Here is a 24,255-nt window from a genome sequence, read left to right on the forward strand (position 1 = left end):
TATTGAATTCCACAGCACATCCAATAGAAGTCAATTGTTAACCAGTATGATTAGAAAAAATCCACTTGATGGCATATGTGAAATCTCTTTATGTTGATGTTAAGTGCGATTATCGTGAGTCATACTAATCTTTAAGGCATCTTGATATCATTCTGTTACCAAATGCACAGCGTAACCTCAATTTTACGCACTCCTTTGGTGTCAGCCTTCACTGAAAGGCTGATTCCTTCATATCAATCATATTCTTGGATTCCTACTTAGAAAGTATGAGCATATCAACATGTAAATAGCCCTCCCAGCCTCTGAGTGAGGAATATGTTGACTTTAAGTGCCTTTAACGCATAATGGTAAGTGTTCCTGTAGATCACGCTATACCCCCCATTCTTTAAGACTGTGACGCACGCGTGAGCAGGGAGGTATCGTTTATAAAAGCAGCCAACAAAGGCATGATTATTGGGACTGAAATAGTAGCCTGTAGACCACCGATATGTCGCTGGAGGAGTCGTTCTTGTTAACCCCAGAGGACAGCACACTGCTGCTACTTAATGTTTCCAGGGTATTTTGGGAGTCCGCAGGAGAGCAGCAGCACCACTTCAGCATCTGGCTCCCTGGTATCGGCATCGCTGCTATCTACGGGATCATCATCATCGTGGGGCTGATTGGAAATGTCACTTTAATGAAGACGTGTCTGTTGGTGAGGTCCATGCGGACGGTGCCCAACTTATTCCTGTCCAGTCTGGCTCTGGGGGACCTGCTGCTGCTGGTGACCTGCGCGCCGGTGGACGCCAGCCGGTACTTGGTGGACGAGTGGCTCTTCGGCCGCGTCGGATGCAAACTGATCCCTTTCATCCAGCTCACCTCTGTGGGAGTCTCCGTGTTCACTCTCACTGCTCTCTCCGCTGACCGGTACCTGTCACACAGCCAATCTGAGCTACTATAACTCTTTGTGCTGTTGTGTTAACGGCAGGATATGATGCTTACAAATGATGGAGGGAAATGCGCTTTTACGCATGGCTCCAGCATTGTAGACACAAGATGTAGAAAGTCTAATTTTAAAACAGTCAAATTGCCTCCAAAAAAATATTTTTATTATTTGACTGTTTGTGTAGTTCAGTTAACTCCTCTTTGTAAATAGCTCTTAGAATCAGTGCTAGGCAGATGTTTTTTTTCTCTCGATTTATGTTTTAAAATGCTGCAGGAATTTTATAAATAACAATTTGTTTAATAAATGCAAACAGCATATGGTTTAACAGATTTGAAAAAAACAAATCTATATTTAGAAAGCAACCTGAGCTCTCTATTAATCTCATGCCCAATGTTCATATTTTCCCACATGCAACAACAAGCATGCACCACTGCAGTGTCTCTGAATCCTCTGGGTTAAATGAAGAATCGGTTCTGTTGGTTTAAATGAGATTTTAGAGGAACCCGATAAACATCAGGCTCTTGTTGGAATACTAAGTGCGTTATTATTTGTATAGATTCATTAAATATAGATAAAGCTTCACACTTTGTGGTCCGAACCCCTGCACAGAGTCAGAGGCGAAAAAGAAAAAAGAATGATCTGAGCAGAAAAATTGAAAAATATCTGTCTGTCAGACTCTCCTCAGATCTTTGAGAATTAAACAATGACTTTGTTGCCCCAGAAAATTATGAATTCAGTACTAAGAAAACATTTTCTTGTTGGTTAAACCAGTCATTAAAAATATTCTTTCATTCTCCTGTAGTTGCCAAAAGGGTTTGTTGTTGTTGTTGTTGTTGTTGTTGTTTTGAGATATTGACTTCACACATGCATAGATGAGTCCACGTCCAAGGATTATTAGTCATTGTGTTGATCTAAGATCAAAAACAGGATCCGGGTGAAGATTGAAGTGAAGCAAATGTCTGAAAATATGTCGAGGACGCTTTGAGTATCCAATGTGTTTAATTATCCTGCAAATAAAGACACAGGACGATCGTGACAGTTAACCAAGCTGATTGCAGCGTAGCCATCAAAGTGTTTTTCTGTTTGTTCACTACTTTGCTGCTATTTACTGAGCCACAGTTGGAGTATTTAACACCAGCTGTAATTAGCATTCTGACTCCCGCCACAGGAGCTTTTCTCATCTTCTGCTTCCTTTCATTCAAAGCCTGTTTTAATTTTCTCTGCCACAGGGAAATAATTTGGTTTGATTAGGAAAAAATCAACCGTGCCTGCTGTTAAAAATCAGCCACGAGATAATCGTTTCCTTTTTTTGCGGTTGTTTTTGATTGCATGCGTAATAAAGAAACTGCACTGAGCTCATCTTGATTCACAAATGCTGTTTCTTCCTCTAGGTACAAGGCTATCGTCAAACCGCTGGACATCAACAAGTCCAGTGCTGCTCTGAGCATCGGTTTACGCGCAGGGATGATCTGGCTGCTCTCGGTGACTCTGGCTGTGCCCGAAGCCGTCTTCTCCGACCTGCACACCTTCACCACCAGCCACACCAATGAGACGTTTGTGACCTGCGCCCCTTACCCTCACGCGGGGGAGCTCCACCCGAAGATCCACTCCACCGCCTCATTCCTCATCTTCTACATCATGCCCCTCTTCATCATATCTGTCTACTACTGCTTCATCGCTCGCAGTCTGGTCAGAAGCTCCGCGGACATCCCCGCCGAGGGACACCTGCACTTTCAGAAGCAGGTCAGACCCCGAGCTCTTCTTATTCTGCTCTGAAATGCAGAATAGATTCATCTTTTTGCTCTTTTTTATTTTCTTTTTGAGGATTATTCTGTTCTGATCTGAGAAGATTATACACGGGACTCACAGGGCTTCACACAATTAATTAGCTTACCACTGGGTGCAGGGGTAACAGCTGTATCCAAAGTCTTAATTCACTTTAATTGGCACATTTTATCCAGATTAACATCTTCAGGAGCTGGAGCATTTGTTGCTGGGACCCTACTGATCCCCACTGTCCATTAAAGTTTCATTGCTACTCCAAAAACCCAGAAACTAACCTGCACTGGGAGCCCAAGGATCAGTCAGAGGTCAGTTAGTTGCTGAAAGGCGATTAGAGGTGGACAAATTTGTCTTTATTTCAAAGTCAACAGAGACAAAGAGAAAGAAACTGTGGACATGATTCACACTAACTATCAGGTCTTCTTACTCATCTATAATAATACTCCAAATTCTCAAATTTGTCAGATACTGAACCACATCTCTGAGTTTGCTGAGTACTTTGAAGATGTTAAACTGGGTCTCAGTGAATGAGGGACATTTTTCACTCAATGCACTAAAATCAAACAGTTATTAAAAAAAAAATATTAGGATGTGCTGATAATGAAAGTAATTGCTGGCAACTGTCTGAAAACACATTGTTGGGGTTTTTTTTTTGGGGGGGGGGGGGGGGGGGTGTTGAAGGTTTTCTGGTATTTTTTCTTCTTTTACTCATCTGGTTGCCTGGTAACGTCTTCCAGTAAAGGAGTCCCTGAACCCCTGATCAACTGCAAATTATAGTTGAAAATTAAGGTTTAGTGCAAATAAAAAAAAGAAAAAGTAATTCATTTTTTTTATCTGCCAAAGTGAAAACTTCCCTTTAGTTCACAAAAACACAAACACAGCCTTAGACTGTAGACTTTTATGTCTAATGAGGCCTTTGTAATGGTGTTACACACTGGGTTAATTGCTTAGTAAAGTCCTGTTTTGAAGCTTCAATTTAAAAGTCCTAGTTTTGTGAACCCAAGTGTGACAACTTCACATTCATGATCCTTCATTTATGCTACAGTGACTGTGTTCAATATTCATATGTATTTGCGAACATAGAGCCTATTGAGAGGGTTTTCAACCAACGCAAATGTACTCAAAAATCCCAAATGTTGCTCAGCATGGATGATGCTGTGATTAGTCAACATATCGGGGTGACAGGGATGGGAGCAACAGCAGAGTTCACCAGAAATGTGAACAAAATATTTTTTTCCATTCAGGCTTGTGTTGATCCAGGTCTTACTCTACCAGGGTGCTGCAGTCTATCCCTGATACTATAGGGCGAGGGGCGGGGTACACCCTGGACAGGTCACCGGCCTGAGAGACAGACAACCATTCACTCTCACATTCACTCTTATGAGCAATTTAGAATCACCAATTAAACCAACCTCACTAACTGAATGTCTTTGAACTGTGGGAGGAAGCAGGAGTACCTGCGACAACCCACGCAGACACAGGGATAAACTGTGTCTCATGTCTGCGTGGGTTCTCCCCACTCCACACAGGTCCCGACCAGATGGTGGATTCAAACCCAGGACCGCCTTGCTGTGATGCAGTCAAACAAAATACAGCATGAAAAACAGAGACAGTGGCAGGAGTGAACACTTTGTCTTTCACTCTTCTCCTCAGCTGACTGATGGACCAGCAGCAGCACAAGCTGGAGTATCTACAGACCAGCTGCACCACATATTTCTGACACTGTGCCCATCTGACAACATACAGTTTCTGCATGTAGACAGGCCACGCACGGACTGCGAATGTGATAGCTTCGCTGAACAATAATTTCTCCACAAGTTGAACTGTTATTGCCAAATGATTCTCTACAGCACACCTTGCTTTATTGCTTCTTTTACTCTAAATTAGATCCTAATTTATATAAAGTACATATAATGAAAGACTCAAAAACACCGTAAACAAGCGACTGAGGCCAAAACTTTATCAGGAAAGTGTTCACTGAGGTCATAATTTCAGGGCAAAGTTAGGTAATGTCCTCACAGACTTCTATACAGGCAAACTTCTCTTTTAAACCAGAGGCGTCGTCCCCTGCTCGCCTTTGCAAAGAATCATTTGGCTCTACTTTTCAGACTTAAAGCTCCACCCATCCATCCATTTGATGCAGAACTTACTGTCTCCTCTCTCCCCTCTCCTGTCAGATCAGGTCCAGGAAGCGTCTGGCTAAAACTGTGCTTGTGTTTGTCGGCTTGTTTGCGCTCTGCTGGCTCCCGAGTCATGTGATCTACCTGTACCGCTCCTACCACTATGACCAGGTGGACACGTCGCTGGGCCACTTCATCGCCAGCGTGTGTGCTCGCATCTTGGCCTTCACCAACTCCTGTGTGAACCCATTTGCTCTGTACCTGATGAGCAAACGCTTCAGGAAACACTTCAAAAAGCAGCTGCTGTCCTGCTCCGCTCCCACAGAGCTGCGCAGCCAGAGCAGCAGAAGCACAAATGTAACGACCGTCTGAACCAATCTGTGTTCATGAACTTCACGCCCATGCTTTGGCATGATTTGAGCCACTTTTCAGTTCAGTAACATGATAGAAAATTATTATATCATAATAGTACCTTAATTAAATGAATTAAAGATCCTCTGAGGTCTAAGTTGTTGTGATGACCCCAAACCAAAGTCTAAACAGTCAGAATATGTAATTTTGGTTCTTCATACATTGTTCTCCCAATTCTAGACAATCAGAAAACAACACATTTAAAACTTTGAAAACTTTTGTTTTGGCCTTACATGTGGTCAGGGTTACCAAAATGTAACTGTATAAATCATATCTGTTAAAATACAAGCAGATGTTATGGATAAACTAAAACCACTGCTTAATGTTGCAGGCTGTGCCTGCCATGTGTTACTGTATGAGGAAATGTATGATGAGTTGATCTCAGCGCTGCACAAAAATAGAAAGGCAAAAAAAACCATACACTCACGAGCAACTTTGTTATGTACACCATACTAGTACTGAGTTAAACCGAGTTTGATGGAAAAAGATACTAGTAAGAATTTTCAGAGATTTCTCTTCACAATGATACAACAACATCACAGAGTTGCTGCAGATCAGCTGCACATCTATGATGTTCTAACACATCCCAAAGCTGCTGGATTAAGATCTGGTGACTGTGGAGGCCATGTGAGTACCGTGATCTCATTGTCATTCAAGAAAACACCTGAGATGATCTGAGCTTTGTGACATGGTGTGCTATCCTGCTGGAAGCAGCCATCAGTGATAGAAACACAGTGTCATAATAGGATGGACATGTTAAGCAACAATACTCAGGTAGGCTTGGGTGTTTAAATGGTGCTCTGGTGGTTTTAAGGGAAAAATCGCCCATGCCATTAAACCACCAGCAGCCTGAACAATTGATACAACACAGGATGCATTCTTATGTTCATGTTTATGCCAATTCCTGATGCTACTAGTCAAAGGGTCCAGCAGAAATTAGAACCCATTGAACCAGCCTCAGTTTCCTGTCCTTAGCTGACAGGAGTGGCACCTAGTGTGGTCTTCTGCTGCTGTAGCCCATCCAGAGATGCTCTTCTGCAGACCTGGGCTGTAACGAGTTATTTGAATTAATAATGCCTTCCTATTAACTCAAATGAGCCTGACTATTCTCCTTTGACCCCTGAAATCAATAAGACATTTTCACCCAGAGAACTGCAGCTCATTGGATATTTTTTATTTTTCAGACCATTCTCTGTAAACCCTTAAGACAGTTTAATGGGAATAAATCCAAGGAGATCAGCATCTTTGAAACAAACAATATCACGTTCAAAGTCACTTAAATCACATCTCTTCCACATTGTGATGCTCGGTTTGAACTTAAGGAGGTCGCCTTGATCATATCTACATCCCTAAATGCATTGAGTCACTTCCATGTGATTGGCTGATTAGATATTTGTGAACCCTTAATAAGGTGGTTAATGAGTGCATTTGAATATGAACATCTGTCAACCTATAATATAAAAAAGTTCATTTATTTTTATTTTTTTTCATTCATTTCATTTATTTGTTCATTTCAGGCACAACAAAAATACATATATTAAATATAAAGTGCACAAAACACTTCATATAAAAGTTATATGAAGTCTTCTTTAAAAACATGATGCAGACGTTTATCTCAAATCTTTGCAGATGTAAAACCACAAACCATGCGAAATAAAACTGGGTGTTGTTGTATATTGTATAGTTTTCTGTTGCATTAAATGACGTGTCCCATTCCCACTTGCGTTGTGAACCATGCATGAAATGGCTCAATATTTATTTTGTTGTTTGTTTATATCTACAGTATGCCATTTTTAAGGAAAAATGTCAGCGGAGGAGCGATCGCCTGTGACATTTGAGAGTTCATGAGCTGTAAAATTTCCAAGCTGAACACAGTAACTTGTGCGCTTCAGTGTACTGCAGAGAAACATTAAGCCACATTTATTGGCTGTTTTTTTATCCCATTATTAAAACTGTGAGATATCACACATTGTGTGTGCAGTAATGTGAGGTAGTGAAGTGTTGATTGCTTGTGTACAGCTGTGCAGTGTATCAGTTACATTCAGCAGATATTTGTTGCTTCAGAGTAACGTGTTTGAAGATGAACCCAACAGCCTTCTTTTTCTTTTGATGTATTGCTGCAGCCATTAAAAGCAACCAAAAGTTGTTGTTTCCTTTCTTTTATTTGGACGAATATTCAATTAAATTTTTATTTTGTGACTAATTTTTAGTTACGAAATATAACCTCAACTGCTCTGTGTCGTCCTTTGTCGGAGTAAGAATGTCAATCCCAACAAAAATTAATGTACAGTGATAAAATTGTGAAGAATAAACAAACATAAAATGGCCTTATTAGTCCAGCATCAACTTAGAAATATCGGATGCCTTGTTTCTCAACATTTTTGCTGTATTAATATCTCCAGTTTTCCTTTTTAAGCAACCTTTTTTTTGCATTTCGTTAAACCTAAATAAATATAAAACCTGGGGATGAGTTCGTTCGTATCGCAGTACAAAGTCTTTCACTGAGCTGCTTGTGTGACCTTTTCCTAACGAGCGACTCAACCGAACGGAGCTCAGAACTGAGACATAAAATCATCTTGTTGGTAATAATTTTATTTAATTGCTTGATTGAGGTTTTTTGTAATCTCTGAATGAATCAGCAACGAATTAAGGCCTAATTTTATATCAGGAGTCTGATGGTAAGTGCTGAATTTCAAACTGAGCAGCAGGAGACTCATTATAACGCACACCTTTACAAATCAGCGGTACATGCTATATACAGCCCTTACAAAGCCTTTCCTGAAGGCTGAGGTTTTCCTTTGCCGTCTCGGTAAAGACACGTCAAGTTAAATCTGTTCCAACAAGTTCTTTCAGGTCTTTGCAGAGGTGACCTTTCAGAGTGACATTTGAAGTCAGAAAATTAATTCCCTCTGAGCAACATCAGCCACAAAACACACTCTAACCCTCAGTTATTTGGATCCTTTACTGCAGCTGCTGTTTTCCTTCAGTATATTTTGTTTTTATTTTTCTGCCCCTCATTATTAAACTCTTATTCTGAGCCACAGCATGTGCAAGTACACAAATGTATCATTTGCACGCAGCTCAGTCGTAATCAAGCATAAAACAGTTTGTCTCCAGAAGCTTTGTTCTCTTCAGGATGGTGTCTGAGGTGCGTCTTGTGACATAAATACACTCACCGCCCACTTTATTTTTCAACTGCTCTTTAACAGAAATATCTAATGAACCAATCACATTGTAGCAAATCAGTACATTTATCCATGTAGGAATGGTCAAGATGCCATGTTGAATTTCCAGCTGAGAGTTTACAGAGAATTGAATGAAAAGGATAAAATATCCACGGAGCAGCAGTTCTCTTGGGGAAAATGTCTCGGTGATGTCAGAGGTCAGGGGAGAATAATCAGACTGTTTCAAGCTGATAGGAAGGCAACAGTGACTCAGAGAAGACAAAGAAATGCAGAACATCCTTGAATCCGCAGTGAAATGTAGCAGACGAGCAACAGCAGCAGGAGAACACATCAGGCTAGAATTGATACAAGATCATCAAAACTAGACAACAGAAGATTTAAAAAATGTTTCCTGGTCTGATGGGAATTCTGCTGCAACATTCAGATGATGTATCATTGATTAAGGTTGCTGGGGATGTATTGGTGCGCAGATATTTTCTTGGGCCTGTTGGTACCAACATCATGCAGCATTTCTGAGTATTGTTGTCCAAGATAAGGACAATGCCAGACAGTATCTCCCAGCCACTCTATGAGGTCCAGTCACAGGAGCACATTCAGTGAAAGACTTGGATTACCCTAAACGCACCACTGACCGACACAGGAAATCATTTCTGCCTGTGGCTAACTTGCAGTACAATTCCTCCATCTAAAGCACTCAAATACACACCGCAGCACATCCTCTACAGAAAAAATAAAGCCAACATGATATGAAGCACCTCAACTTCAACTATTTAATTAGGTGTAATATACTGGAAAATGTATAACTACAGTGTTTTGTGTTTATTCGGGCTATTTTGTTATATTTTGTAACCTTGTAATATATTGTATTATTTGATTTAGTTCAGTTAGTTACTGTTCTAGTTTTTTGAACATGACGACAGGTTCACTGTGACCAAACAGTTTCTACAGTCACCAGCTCACAATCCAGCAGAGCATCTATTAGATGTGGTGTAATGCAAGACTTATGTCATGGATGCGCAGTCGACGAATCAGCAGCGGCTGTGTGATGCTGTCATATCAACAATGACCAAACTGTATGAGGAATGTTTCAGGCGCCTTTTTGAATCACACGAAGAATTAAAGCAGTTATAAAGCATCCTGTGAGGTGCTCAGAAACGCTCAGTCTTACTCTGTGTGATGTCAGAGAGATGATGTGTGATGGCCACCTCAGTCCATGTACTAACGGTACTATGAAAGATTCCACAAATAAAATCATAGAAATATGAACAAAACAGGCCAAATTTAAAGTTTACAAAACCATTAGAAACATTTATGAGAAAAAGAATTTTAACATAAGATTTGGGGTTTTTTTTATTTTCAAAACTTGCCACCTGCATTACCTGGAATGCAACTCTAACAATAGTGGTGTGAATTCTCCTGTGTTGCACTCATAGGCACGCAGTCTGTGGTTGCTACAAAGCTACAAAAAGGTCTGATCTGCAGTTTTCACCCCCAGCTGACGCTTATTCAAATGACATCCACAAAGCTTCCTGTGGAGCTACAGTTTTTATACAACTTATTTTTTTAATATATGCACAAGTACTCCCAAACATAAAAGACTTTGATGTGTAAAATTGGCGATGTTCAACTTTAAAAACATTTTGGAATCATGTAAAATTCATGAGCGCTAAAAAGAAAGTACAAAAATACAAAAACCCAATTCATTAAAGTCCCTGCAGGATGAACAGAGCTTATCCTGAAGCGTCCCTCCCTTGTATCCAAAAGATTTCATTGAGCAGTTCTCAGAAAGCTGTTATTATAATACTAAAAGCATCTGAATTATGAAGCTATGGATGAAAACTCTGAATGTGGACGCCTTTTATCCTTTCTTCTTAAATGGCGAAGCAAAAAAAAAAAAAAAAAAAAAAAGCAGCAAAGGACGGCAGAGATGTGTCATTGGTAGAGGAGGAAGTCCTTGATACTGTGAGGGACAAAGAGGCTCGAGGCCCTGTGCAGGCGACTCTTTCCGAGACTTCGACGAATACGTAAGCGACAGAGCTGAGACAGTGAGCAGGGACCTGGGAACAGGAGACAGATCACAGCTGTTAATAAAAGGAAGTGAGGGTCCTCTATGTAAGTGCAAAAAGGTCAAAAGTCAAGGTCAAAGTCAAAGTTATTTATATAGGACATTTCCAGACAGACGATGCTCAAAGTGCTTAACAATATAAAAATGCCATTAAAAAGAAACAATGTAAAACAATAATAACAGTATGAAACAATGACAGGACAATAACACACCTCTGCTCAGCAGTGCAGCTCTCACTGAGCTGTTTGGCTTCGACAGATCAAGAGGAGTCTTCGCCTCTGCGTTCCTGCGACATCCATCAGCTCCAAAGTCCAGGAGAAGATGCACAACGTCAGCGCCTCCCCCCAAAACTGCAGCATGCAGAGGACTGTCCGGCCCGCATCCGATCTGAACATCTGCTCCTGCTCAAACATGCAAACAGAGTTCAACACCTAACAGCACGCAAATCACACAATTCTGATTAAAACCCATCCGTGTGTTGTAAGTGATTTATTGTTAAAGCAGCATGTTGTTATATATTAGCTACTAATGAAAAAGTTTTCAAAAATAAATCCAAAGCACAGCTCTGAATAGTTTTGAGACTGGCTGTCACGTCTGACAGGTTGGATTGATTAGAAAAGATTTTAAACGTGTGCTGATGTGAACTGTGACACCGAGTTTCTGCTTCGATGGAGAGTGAAAGAGAGAAACTGCAGAGCGTGCCACTAAAAGTAACTCAGAGCCCAGCAGGAACAAAAAATGTCAGCTGTATTTTAATATTATATGGCTGGAACGAACGGTTCTCTCCTCTGTTGGTTCACCTTTGCTCAGCGATTATCGTTTCAAACGTGCAAAATCCAAGACAGACGTGTTAAATGTCAACTGACACCTTCAAGTGCCTCGGTTTGTCTGATAAGCAGAGCCAAACTCGAAGACATGCAGTCTAATTTGAGCATTTAAGTCCCAAAGATGAAAGGCGGCACAGAAGAAAAGCTTCACAACAAAGTTATGTCAAAGGACGAAATCCTCTCGTTTCAGAAAACACTAAATGAAATAATTAACTAATCATTGCAACTCTGACTCAGTTTAAGAATCAAGAAGTTGCTTTTTTAAATCTGATTCTTTCTTTCTTTCACAAATGTTTCAGCAAACACAGTAACAGCTCTTTTATTTGGCGTATACAACTGTTTGATAGACTGGTTTGTGTAATTAAAAGAGTGGAGTTTTTCATTTATAAAAAACCTTCAGACTATTATACAGACTGGGCCTTGAAGTGCCTTAATTTTCATGACTGAAACAAACAAAAAGCAAAAGGTGTGACTGGTGAATATTCCTGACTTATATTACCTGAATAGAGCAGCACCTCTACGCAGGCTGCGGCCCGTGCCATGCAGGCAGAGTAGAGCGGCGTCCCAACGTCAGGCAGCTCCAGATCAATCTGAGCTCCACGGGACAGCAGCAGCTCCAGGCACTCTCTGTGATCTGGAGGAGAAGATGATAAATGCTGACATGTAGTCCACATTCATAACCAGAAATTTCTTGCAAATGGATACCTTTGTGTACCTTTCTTGGCAGCCTCATGGATTGGAGATGCCAGCTGGTAGGTGGTGTGGATGGAGGCACTGTGCTGCAGGATGAGCTTGAGGCAGGCAGCGCTCCCGCTGCTGCAGGAATTGAAGAGAGGTGTGGCGCCATCTGTTGACACTGCCATTGCCTTGAGAATGATGTTTGTGAGGAAATGCAGCCAAAAGAACTGAGTGTACCTCATTTATTTATTCATGCATGTGACACAAACATACACAAATGCTCAAACAGAGCAAACACACGAGACAACCAACAACTGAAGGCCTCTTTGCATGCAGATTTCAGCTCTGACCTTTCTCCAGGAAAATCTAAACTCTTCAGCAAAAACACCAGATGTGGCTTAAAACGTGTGAAGACAAAAATCTGTGTTAAAGCGGGAGAATCTGTGAGTTCGCAAATGAGCTCAGCTCTTTTTGAACTGCACAATTTCAGGCATCCTGTAGTGAACTTTACAGGAAAGTGAGTACGATGCTCAAACCAATCAAATCAAGCAACTGAGATGTGACTGAGGTGCAGATTTTTTCAGCTGTAAATTAATTGGTTTACCAAAAGAACTGCATTAACTATTTAAAAATTACAGCCATTTTTAGAACATCCATCCATCCATGAGGTTATTGGGGTACTTACACATAAGCCCTCACTAATATTCTGATTATTTAGCTGGACAAGCTAATATAATTTTAAATATAGAGGTTGTTTTTAAATACTTGAAGGCCTAAAGTCCATTTGCTGGGTTTACTCTCTTGTGACACAAGCCAAAGTCTTTTATATCAATTTTACAATGATAAAACGAATTGTTAGATTCCCTCCACCCCCAGTGTTTTATTAGTGTATGTGAAGTTTAGGTTTGAGTTTCAATCCATCAAATACTTTTCAAATCAAGTGAAGGGATCCGCTTTCACATATAATCAATGCAATGAGACGGTACATAAATTCTTATCACTAAATACAAAATATCAGATAAAGTAATTCATCTTATGAGTGCAAAAATAATCTTTATTTGGAAAAAAAAAAAGACTTTAAATGCCTGCATTTCCAACCCAAATTCTCTCAATTTAATCTATTTTTTAAAGATGTAGCCTTTTCTGTAACCTCTTTAGGGCGCATCTGTACATAATTTCAAAGTTTTGAGGTTCTGAAACGTGTTTGAGACCATGCTAGCACAACAAAGGAGGGTTTACGATATGACGTTCTTATACTTGTGTGGGTTTTTCTTTCATTTTTTTTTATGAAACCTTAATGCTAGACAAGTTAAACAGAATCATTTTTCAAGTCTTTGTTTGTCTAAGAAAGAAATACCAAGAGTGAGCGATGACCTAATTATCTCACGTCACATAAATCAAATGTATGCCTGGCCTCACATTTGTTTTGGACAATAGCCAAATGATCTATAATCTCCATCAGGCATCAAGTTCAAAAAGGATAAGCAAAATAAAACTTGTGGGGTTTTTTGATGACAGAAAAACTTATCTGTTCCTTCTTACATTTGCTCCATTATCCAGAAGAAACTTGGCACAAGCGTAACGACCCCCGAGGCAAGCCTCGTGGAGCGGCGTGACCCCGTCCATGGTGACTGTGTCAACATGGAAGCCCTGCAGGGAGAGATCAGAGGATTTTCATACAACTTCTTTTCAAGAAGTCTTCAGGTTGTAGACTGTAAGTACTCGATGTACAAATCAAGATTTAAGGTCACCTGAGCGATAAGGGCCCTGAGGTGGAGGAGTCTGCCCTGAAAGGCCGCTTCATGGAGCGGAGTTCTGTCAGACCAGAAGTCTGAGACACAGAGAATCAAATTAGTTATGTTTCCACATTCAGAAAGCACAAAGACCACGACCACTGTAACCTCATCCACATACATACACACTTCTGGTTTCTCAACATGACCCCCAACCCTAAAATGCTAAACCGGTTTCATCCCAGATTTTATTGTCTACAGCAGCATCAGACTTCACATGGAAAGCTTTTAGGCCTGAAACACTGTGATGCAAAAAAAAACATACAAACATTAAACTCACCAGCCATCAGCGAGTTACACACCAACCCTCCGTAGATGGACAAAGGCCTCTCCCAAGGTTGCGACCACAGGGAAACGTCTGTTTGCACAGCAGCCATGATGAAAATGAAACAGCAGCAGATTCCTTCACCCAGCCAGATACACAAACCTGAATCCGGCCTTCCTCACTCTCTTATCTGGGCCCTTGGTCACCTCCCCCACATTACCACTTTCCACCCACTCTCACCCCAGTGCATGGCCAGAGTTAACGGTATGTGCATTACATTACAATAGCTGCTAGAATGATCTTGAGGTGTCTTCAACAAAGCACTTAAAGATACACAGACCAGGACAAGCCCCATAAGACCCTTAAATATATTATTGCCACATGAACTAGATGAAATGCCCTAAACCAGGGGTCCCCAATCTCAGTCCACGAGGGCCGGTGTCCCTGTTTTAGATGTCTTCTTGATCCATCACAGCTGATTTAAATGGATAAATTACCTTCTCAACATGTTTTCTCCAGAGGCCTGGTAATAAACTAATCATGTAATTCAGGTGTGTTGACCCAGGGTGAGATCTAAAACCTGCAGGACACCGGCCCTCGTGAACTGGGATTGGGGACCCCTGCCTTAAACTAACAAAAAAAGTTCCTAGCTCCAACAGAAACATTTTGTCTTAACATTGAACACACTTCTTGATATGATGTTTGTTTCTGTCTTGCAAATCCCCGTCGCTGACCCTGAAGAGCGACACCTCCTTATCAGCTCCTTTTTCACAAGGCTGTGATTTTTTTTGGCACTCTTCCTTACAATCAGATTCGTCTACAAAATAAATATTTGTTTGATGCCTCTCCAGGATGAGAACATAGCACATACCATATATATTAGAAAGTACGCTTTAGTTCCCACGTTGGGTTTTCTAAAAGTTTACTTATCATTTGAAGAAAAGAAAAAAAAAAAAGCTTGCAGGTTTCAAAGGAGTGGCAATCACGAAAGCTACTTTTAGACGCTTCCTCATTCACAAAGGCACCGCAGCAGGTAGGAGTGTGTACACCGCTGCACTACGGAGCCATGGCATTCATGATAAACAAACATGCTCTGACACGCTTCACAAAACAGTGGATTTTATTTAAAAAACAAACTTTGAGGTCTCTCGATAAGTAAGTTACAGTAGCTTTGTTTCCCTGTGAGCTTACAAACAGCCAGCCCTTTACCCCCTATGTTCAAAATCTTTACATTTTCAAAAAGTGCTTATAAATTCTCAAGGTGTGCAACAAATTCCAGTTATTTAAAAAAGTCTCTTCCACCAACTCCCTTTTGGTGAGTAAATGTAAACAAAATGTTAGCCCGCACCATGAAGATCACATACGAAACTTATATAAGCAGTTTGAAGAGAGGCAGAGGTGCTGAGAGGTCACTGTCATCAACTTTCTGTTTCTGTTGCTCTCTCCGTGGCACATCAGGAGTAAGCCTCATTTTTATGGCTCTTTTCCTGTCTCCACTGTCGCTGAGGGCCTGTGGCGTCGACGGCGAGATCCATGACCCCATCTGGCATCAGCCACTGCAGGAGCAGCAGGAAGAGGAAGTCCAGCACAGCCACAAACGCAAAGATGGAGCCAGCGACGGGGCCGCAGTGAGCCCTCAGCCTCCGTAACCGTCTGTCCAGGGGAAGAACTTCCTCTCCGACCACCCTGTCGTACACCTGACAGGGAAAAAACACATTGATCACCTTAGTATCCTTCAATAGTTAAACATGTAAAAACCACCACCTAGCCATAAACCAGAATACATTTTTTTAGGATTAGATTTGGATTTGTTTTAGAAATTCTAAAAACTGAAATAGACTTTTGTTGTTGTTGTTTTGCTGTGTTTATTTTTTTAAAATGCTGTGAAAGAAGAAGAAAAAATGGCTGATTACAGAAACTTCTGTATGTTAAAAACCATACTGGCTATTTGAATACAAGTTTTGAGAGTTCACAGGGTGTACCTGAATGTGCCGTGATGTTTCACAGGCCGGGCTCTGCTTACAAATTGACATTGACTTCAGAGTGCACTTTAACACACTGCTAGCTTATTTTTTTTTAAGGTATGCCATTGTTTAACGGAGCCAAATGCCAAGCACTTTGAAAATAGCAAAAAACAAAACACAACTGTCAGGTCTAGCTGCCTTGCATGACTGTCGAGCTTGAGAAAGAGAGAGAGTTTCATACAGGAATTTGCACACAGATGAGGTTTTCCTGTACCTTTCAAGAGCATATTTGGTAGAGTGGTTGCACCGGCACAAAAATGACCATAAGAAATAATTAATGAATGAGCAAAGCTCGTCTCCAGGTTAGATGTGTTTGAGCATGTTGTACAATTAAAGAAAAAAAGGACACTCAAGATAAATTTGATGTGCCTCAGCTTTTTATCTCTTACCTCACACGTTTCTAAGCATGAAGCAAGAGAGAGAGTTTTTTGGAAATCAGATACCGTGGGAAATGTTTAGAGAAAACGAGTTTATGCAAAGTCTGGTAATCTGGATGCCTTATCTGATGGTGCAGTCGTCCAATGACTTATCTGATCAAGATTCAGAGTAGTTGCTGTTTTCAATTTATGAAAATGTCCTTGTGATGAAAGGGCACAGCTGTGTCTTTTATTTTCCACAATAAAATGTTATGCTTTGATAGCATTTTCTTCAAAAATGTAAAACAAGCTGTTACATGCACACGATGCAGTGTGGGTGTCTTTGGTGAACCTACTTTCTCGGTCCTCTCCGCAACATTCCTCCAGGTGTAGAGGTTTCTCACACGCACGTGAATGGAAGCAGGCGACGGGACGTTGCCCGATCGTTGCAGAGCGATGACCGCTTCCAGACCGGCGCACAATGAACGGACGGTGGGTTCACACAGGGTAATCAAATCCTCAGGTAACACCTCTGGAATGCCTCCCACACGAGTGCTAACCACCTAAGAAAACAGAGACAAAAAACAGATGCTGACAAACAAATACACACACGCACACACACACAAAAGAGAGAACAGAAAAACAGAAGTTTTCCCAAAGTATAAAATATGTCCTGGAATGATTATTAGCAAAATTCCACTGTGTGTGTTTGGCCTCAAGCTAAATCTAGCACTGCAGCTCTCTGTGGACACCTGAAAAAGGAAGCTCTGCTGTACCTGGAACCTCAAACAGTGATGTCAGGGTGTACCCACTTTCATATCACTATGGTAACGTGACAATTTTAATCAAAGATGTACAAAGTTATAAAGATTAGAAGTCATGGAAAATGAAATGCATTGGCTAGCAACTTTATTAGGTACACCTGTTTAGCTGCTTGTTATAGCAAATATCTGATCAGCCAAAAGGAAGAAAATATTCCATGCTCCGGAGTTCTCTGGGAGAAAATGCCTTGTTGATGTCAGAGGACCTCTATCCTGCCTTGCATCAACAGTGCAGACTAATGTCGGGGTATTTTCTTGGCACACTTCAGGCCCCTGAGGATCAGCTGAGCACTGATCTTAACTGAGTACTGTTGGTAATCATGTCAATTACTTCATGACCACAGCATGCCCACCTTATCATGGGTGCTTCCAGTAGGATAACACACAGTGTCACAAAGCTCAAATCATCTCAAACTGGTTTCTTGAACATCACAATTAGCTCAAGTGGACTGAGCTTTGAGATTTAAAGAAAAGGGAGGTTCCCATTGTGGATGTGCAGCTGTCTGATGCTATCATGACAGCTGCACATCCACCATCCATTTCTGTGCTATGAAAAATTTAGGCAGTTCTGAAGGCAAAACAGTGTCTAACCCTGTACCTGCGAGGTGTACCTAATAAAGTGTCTGGTAAGTTTATATGACAGCAATCAACATCCAAAAGCTTCCCAAATAAACTCCACTTTACTGGAATATTACTAACAAAATAAAGTTAGAGTAAAGAATTCAATGTTTACAAACTGAATTGTCTTTAAAAACATTTTTATTGATAGATTAATTATTGATTGAGCTCAAGGTGTTAAAGATAAATGTGTATATAGGTCTTTTTGTAAATATACACATCCACCAGCATTCACACTTTACACTATAAGTCGCTGCATTGTGCTTGTCTCCTTTCTTGCCCTGTGTTATGGCACAGTTCAACTTATGTTCAACTTTATGTCCAACCTGCGTGTCCCAGTAAATCACAGATAAAGAGTGGTTACTCGATGCGTCTTCCCATTAGCAATTATTTTTTGTGTAATCTCTGTACGCATATCTGTGTAAGAATCTGCAGAAAAGGGTATAACTCATCATACAGTCTGACAAAGAAAGTTCAAAAGGGTATTACGTTATTAAATGCCACCTGCGTGTGTTTCCCCGTTTTTTTCCCCCATAGTTATGAAACCTGAGGATTCCCTCTAGTAGGAATGAATAACAAACGGGCCTGTTTGTTAGCTCGAAGGCATTTTCATCCCAAAAGAAATTAAGCTCCCAACGTAATTTCTTTTGGAAATAACCTGGAGGTAAGAGGATTCTCTCGTGGATTCTCAGGTTACTTTTTTCCATCTGTAGGTCTAACGTCACGAAATAACAAGAATGACATTTCCAGTTTCTGTTCCTCCAGCGATAAACCACATTAAGTTCCACTGTGATGCGGTTAGCTGCTGTCTGGCATTTGCCGCTCTTACATAAAGGTCTATCCTCCCTCTCCCATGTCTCCCTCATGTACTTCAGTTTTTTTAAGCAGCGGTATGAGATGAGCTGCACACGCCCATGGCGAATCTGCCACAAGAACACTTCACCATCTTCAACTGAGTTGTGCCGGCTCCGCGTGGCCGAATGGGCTTTCACAGAGCTGCTTCTGTGATCTGAAAGTGCCTCGTCTTGATAAAGTCTAATTTTCATTATTACATTATTATATATTCTATAAAAAACTAAAAGTTTATCTGCATTTTTTTGCTTAGATTTGTGACATGAACTGAGCTTAAGGTCTAAAGATTCAGTGTTAGATCTGTCGCCCCTCGGATGACTACTGGGGGCAACTTAGGTCACATATTGGCCTGTTTCCAATAAAATGACTGGCTGTGCATCAGAAGATGTCATTATCTTAAGAGATTGGCACGCTAAATGGTGAGTAAACGAGATGTTAAAATCGATACTATGATAAAGCTAGAGGGAAATATTGCACCATGTAATGACAAGCATGTACAAGTTTACCCCCACAATCTAATGACATCATGTAGCTAATCTGGTTAAACCATCCTTCAGGTTGTGGCATGTTTGTAGCAGACAGAGGTGCCCTCTCCCATTTGTATTAAAGAAATATTCTCAAATGTTTGGTGTGTTTATCTCAAAAAAGCTGTTTCACTTAAAGTGAAATAAGGAAATCCTGACACAGAGAGTCACTGCTACTGGACTTCATATCACTGACCTTGTGTATCAATGACAGATCTGTCAGACAGCAGCTAACTGCATCACAGTGGAACTTAATGTGGTTTATTGCTGGAGGAACAGAAACTGCAGCAAACCTGCAGTCCACAGCTGGCTCCTTCCACAATGGCCATGCAGAACGCTTCAGTGAGCGACGTGTTGAGGAAGATGTGGCCTTGAACCAAAACCCCACGCACATCCTTGTGCTCCAGAGCGCCCAGCAGACGTACCCTGTGCAGATCAAAACACAGTGGTAGCACCTTTACTCAGGAACCCAGTGATTGACCCTGGGTTTATCTACTAATCTACAATCGTTTCCAGGTGTTGAATAAACGTAAAGGAAACACAAAACAATGGCAGTAAATTCCAGTTAATTAAATTCTATAACAGTGTTGGTTCTTTAATATACTACAGAAAGTTTCTTTATATGAGATTTGCTCCTGTGGTAAGAAAAGTAAACTAAAGCTGTTATACAGACACAATTTAATATACAAATACTTAGACATGCTTTAATAGATCCTGAAAGATGCCGACATCATTATCTCAGGAAATAAGCCCATCCAGCAGTACCTGTCATGTAGTTGGTATTTCTCCCTCACTTCCTCCAGAACAATTCTCTTTGGTCCCTCTCCGCCAATCAGGAAGTGGAGGTAAGGATGTTTGAGACAAAGCTCCGGAATTATTCCACCAAGAAGATCAATTCCTGCAAAGAAGGAAAGAAAGTGAAGATTTCCTTCCACTATTAGAGTGATGCAGTTCTCTACTGAGGTTCATATGGAAGGCAAAGGCAATGGCTATTTTAGTTACATAGTACATTTCATTACATGTAACCTTGATGTTCTTAACATAGAAGGTAAATACATCAAAATAAGAGTAAGTCTATAATGTCTTAAGACAGTGAAAACAACAAACTTTACAAAGAGATAAAGTCCAAGTTTCTCACACACACACACACACACACACACACACACACACACACACACACACACACACACACACACACACACACACACACAAACAATAGGCCCGTGCTTTTGTTTGTCGGCACAGATGCAAGTCATCTTGGGTCAGCAGGCACCTTGTTCCAAAGAACACATCTACAGTAACGGTAAGCTTTCTTGGCATGCTTTGATCTTCTTCTGAGAACAGTTAAAAGATCTACGCCTGATGACCTGAGAGGTCTAGGTGTAGTGTAACTTATTGCACTGGGAGGTCAAACCAGTGTGAGTTTTATAAACCAATAAAAGGATTTTTCAGGTAATTCTGCATTAAAATTGGATGCAGTTGTTCACATTAACCCAAACAACCATCTGCCTCACTCATGCCGCTCCGGAACAACAAATTCTTCCCTGATGACGGGACTGTGTTTAGTCTCTCTGCCCCTACCCTTGAAGGACACATGTGTCGGCTGAGGACTGTTGACTTTTGCTTAACCGGGTGAACACAGGACGGACGGACACACACACACACACACACACACACACACACACACACACACACACACACACACACACACACACACACACACACACACACACACACACACCCCAGATGCTTGCTACCCACCTGATGTAGACAGCAGGTCATTCCTTACCCCATACCCTCCCCCCGTTGCATGTCACGTCTTGGAGTCTACTTGGAGCCTTGCTGCTCCAAGTAGACACAACAGCGTCTAAAACAATTTCTCAGTACCTTTCCGATAGACGAGACGGCTGATGACAACAATTGTGATCCTGTCATCTTGTCGCTGGGAGGGGTCTGGTGTGAAGTCTGTAGGATCGACAGCGTTGGGAATAACGGACACTATCTCTGGGTTGAGTGCTGCGCGTAGAACTGTGTTCTCCTTACTTGTGTAGGACACACACACAATGTGGTTGGTGTCACACAGCGACACAGTCAGGAGCTTGTTGGTCAGGACAGAGCTGAGGTCAGCAAAGCCAAAGAGCGAGTGGTCAGTGAAAACCTGCAAATGACAAACACTCTTTAGCGATTTAAACACCATCATGTTAGAGACACGTGAAATTACCTGAATAACGTACTGTGTTAAGACCCATGGTCTTAGCGTGGAACAATGCATCATGGGCCATGGCAGAAAAGGAGCTGTGTGCATGCACGACGGTGATACGCTCCCTGACAAACACACAGCGCATCAGCGGGAGACTGTGGAAGCAGGTGGTGGCTGTGGACTGGTTGTACATCACTTGTAGGGGCAGGTAGTAGACCTTCAGGCCGTTGGTCAGGTACCGGACACCCTTCCTCCTGCCATAGGCGTGAGTGACGATTACCACCTTGTGCCCCTTTTCAATCAGGCACTGGGAGAGCTGGTAAATGTGACTTTCTACTCCTCCCATGTTTGGATAGAAAAAGTCAGACACCATGCAGATGTTGTGCTTCCTGCTGTGGACCCTGGCAGCCTGTGCAGAATCTCCAGAGTTTCTCTGAGATGAAGGGTTATTCCCTGCTGCCACTTTCCGGCGCTGACCCATGGTATGCTTCTTGAGTGTCTCTGTACTTGATCTGTGCTGAAAGAAATAGTTAATAGTTAACAATAAGTATAATTCTAATGGATTATGTGTTGTATGGGTTTTGACTTTTGCTGCCATGATGCCAAGTCTTGGAAATGAGATTTGAATCTCAATGAGATTTTTACCTGGATAAATAAAGGATTAATAATTAAAAACATTACTGGGAAAAAGAGGCTTCCCATCAGTTACTTTTTAAGCTAATAATTTTTCAAAGTAAATATATTTAACCTGAATCAGTTGAATCGTTGGTGAAAAAAAGTATTATAAAGTAATATATTAACTAAAAAAGGGTGATAGATATATTATTATATGAGCACCCAGATTCTCACTCAATGATACATGATACATGTGAAGGGCATCAGCGTCCTGTGACCTTGAATTGGATAAGTGGTTAAGAAGCCTAAAGTAATATAGGCATTCTGACTGGTCGTGCCACAACACTGGTCTTTGACCTGCAAGTGTTGCTGTGGCTTTAACTTCTTGAGTTTTTATCCTCTTCTACCTGCACATTGGAAACACTTTTAAGGGCAGAAAACTTTGCTGGGTCCACCTGTCCTGAAATGTGATTCCATTGTTTATAATTAGAAACACACAAAAATCTCACCACTACACGTCAACACCTCTCTGACAGTGTCAACAAAGCCGCACATTAAAACGTTGCAGCCGATTTGTAGCTGAGATGTTCAATTTTATTTAACATTTAAAAAGTTGGAATAAAGAAGAAACCTTTTGACCCTTTGCCTTGGTCATTGTCATCCAAAGTAACCCTTGCAGCGCTGTATGAATAGGCTTGTATCCATATGATGATATGGATACATACATGTTTGCAGTGAGTGGGGGTTCGATATCAGCTCACAGACAACCCCAAACCGAGAGTACTGCCATGTCTATAAGTTCCCTACCTCTACCCATTAACACAAACCGAAACAAAACACTTGAACTGATTTGCTGATGTGAGGTAGCAAACTCCTCTAAGCTCCAGTGCATTTAGGCTTTAGACTTGTTCGCATTATGTATAAACGTCATGGAGACAAACACCTCTTCGCATTTAACCTTAACAAGCATCGCAGCGGACCGCTTTCACAGTCCAACCTGCCTTACCGTGGGTGGAAAGTCAGTCTTTTTCTAGATTTGGTTTCATTTCTACATGCTAGCCCCGAGCTAGCCACTTAGCCGCCTGTTACTTCCTGGTGTTTTGTACGTCACTGGGAACGTGGTAGCTGACGTAAACTGCAAGGAAGTGAAACTATATGTGACATTTAAACAAGTAAAATAAAACCAAAGGTTAAGATGCGTTTTTCTTTCATACTTACTCGTTATAAACGTCTTTTAGTGCGAATGCTAAATCCAGAAATTATCACCATGCCTGTTTTTTGTGCTTTGTTGCTGTTGTTGTTTTAATATTGTTAAAGTCACACAATAAAGTGAAGTAATGGGGACGATTTACTTACACACTTTTATTCCACAGCATTATCAACTGGTAACTTAAATTACGGCTGTTTATAGCCTAAGCCTTTACAATTAAGGTTTTGCAATATTTTCCTTAAATATATAAAATTCTGTGAAATACAAAACACTGATACAAATGACAGACTGAAGCAGTGATTCAAAACCAGGTTGGCATGTGAAGAATTAGGAAAAAGCGTCTTTGCACAGCTTCTCTCTGAATAGCTATTTCTTACACCACAAAAGTGATTTTCCAAGTAAACTTGTCAGATCTGTCACACTATTGCACATCATTCAGGGTTTAATCACCATTCCTCCCAACTATAATCCTGGGAACTTTACTCGAATTAGACTAGAAATATCTCAGTAAAAAGAAAGTACACCCTCTTTCACTTCTAAGTTTTTTAAATGTGCGAAAAGCTCTTTCATTACTAAGCTTTTACATATCAAACATAAAAATAGTACCGTAATATACTATGTCATTATTTATTTTACATAAATGAAGCCAAAATGCTAAAAAACTAAGTCAATCCTGCTTCCATAGGACTTACGAAGCAGCACCTGGCTGCTTCGTAAGTCCACTCAATTAGTTGAGCCTCAGAGAGTGAGAGCAGAGGTTTGAGCAATTTACTGGTCTGGAGCATTCAGGTGTGCTAAGACACACACCTGAAGAAACCACAAGAATACTGAAAGAATATCCTTTGGACAGATAAGACCAAAGTGAAGACGTTTGACCACCTCATACTCAGTGAAAAGTACAGTGATGGAGGGGTAATTATTTTGGCTTGCTTTGCACCCACAGAACCTGGGCACCTTGCAGTGATTCAATCGTGAACTCCTCTG

The 24,255-nt window shown here is 41.0% G+C and overlaps 3 protein-coding genes across 4 annotated transcripts; 1 reads left to right on the forward strand and 2 right to left on the reverse strand.

Annotated features, from left to right (window-relative positions):
- Positions 1-487: 487 nt before the first annotated feature.
- LOC102795360 (gastrin-releasing peptide receptor-like) lies at positions 488-5,199 on the forward strand. The gene is made up of 3 exons (XM_006788639.2): positions 488-906; positions 2,317-2,668; positions 4,885-5,199. The coding sequence occupies exons 1-3, from the start codon at positions 488-490 to the stop codon at positions 5,197-5,199; spliced, it is 1,086 nt and encodes a 361-aa protein (XP_006788702.1).
- Positions 5,200-10,355: 5,156 nt separating this feature from the next.
- asb11 (ankyrin repeat and SOCS box containing 11) lies at positions 10,356-14,163 on the reverse strand. Its single transcript, XM_006788310.2, has 7 exons — positions 14,067-14,163; positions 13,745-13,824; positions 13,536-13,643; positions 12,031-12,181; positions 11,815-11,949; positions 10,701-10,889; positions 10,356-10,480 (listed from the first exon to the last, which is right to left on the reverse strand). Exons 1-7 carry the CDS (start codon positions 14,161-14,163, stop codon positions 10,356-10,358), a joined length of 885 nt encoding a protein of 294 aa, XP_006788373.1.
- Positions 14,164-15,170: 1,007 nt separating this feature from the next.
- On the reverse strand, positions 15,171-23,168 carry piga (phosphatidylinositol glycan anchor biosynthesis, class A). Of its 2 annotated transcripts, none has more exons than XM_006788311.3 (7): positions 23,068-23,168; positions 21,481-21,963; positions 21,134-21,404; positions 20,012-20,144; positions 19,540-19,672; positions 16,788-16,994; positions 15,171-15,748 (listed from the first exon to the last, which is right to left on the reverse strand). In XM_006788311.3, exons 2-7 carry the CDS (start codon positions 21,925-21,927, stop codon positions 15,506-15,508), a joined length of 1,434 nt encoding a protein of 477 aa, XP_006788374.1. In that variant the 5' UTR covers positions 21,928-21,963; positions 23,068-23,168; the 3' UTR covers positions 15,171-15,505. The 2 variants fall into 2 exon arrangements, with proteins under 2 accessions (XP_006788374.1, XP_035762520.1); XM_035906627.2 differs by having other exon boundaries at positions 21,481-21,958; positions 23,068-23,164.
- Between the last annotated feature and the right edge of the window lie 1,087 nt (positions 23,169-24,255).

Source organism: Neolamprologus brichardi, chromosome 16 (assembly GCF_056152115.1).
Source record: "Neolamprologus brichardi isolate AB-2024 chromosome 16, ASM5615211v1, whole genome shotgun sequence".
Classification (NCBI taxonomy): Eukaryota; Metazoa; Chordata; class Actinopteri; order Cichliformes; family Cichlidae; genus Neolamprologus; species Neolamprologus brichardi.

Coding starts and splice junctions, on each gene's coding strand:
- LOC102795360 (XM_006788639.2), top strand. CDS start 488: ATGTCGCTGGAGGAGTCGTTCTTGTTAACCCCAGAGGACAGCACACTG. Junction 907..2,316: donor ACTGCTCTCTCCGCTGACCG/GTACCTGTCACA, acceptor TTCTTCCTCTAG/GTACAAGGCTATCGTCAAAC. Junction 2,669..4,884: donor ACCTGCACTTTCAGAAGCAG/GTCAGACCCCGA, acceptor CTCTCCTGTCAG/ATCAGGTCCAGGAAGCGTCT.
- asb11 (XM_006788310.2), bottom strand. CDS start 14,163: ATGGCTGCTGTGCAAACAGACGTTTCCCTGTGGTCGCAACCTTGGGAG. Junction 13,825..14,066: donor GTGTAACTCGCTGATGGCTG/GTGAGTTTAATG, acceptor TCTGTGTCTCAG/ACTTCTGGTCTGACAGAACT. Junction 10,890..11,814: donor AGAGGTGCTGCTCTATTCAG/GTAATATAAGTC, acceptor ATGTTTGAGCAG/GAGCAGATGTTCAGATCGGA.
- piga (XM_006788311.3), bottom strand. CDS start 21,927: ATGGGTCAGCGCCGGAAAGTGGCAGCAGGGAATAACCCTTCATCTCAG. Junction 21,405..21,480: donor AGACCATGGGTCTTAACACA/GTACGTTATTCA, acceptor TGTCATTTGCAG/GTTTTCACTGACCACTCGCT. Junction 20,145..21,133: donor CCGTCTCGTCTATCGGAAAG/GTACTGAGAAAT, acceptor CCTTCTTTGCAG/GAATTGATCTTCTTGGTGGA.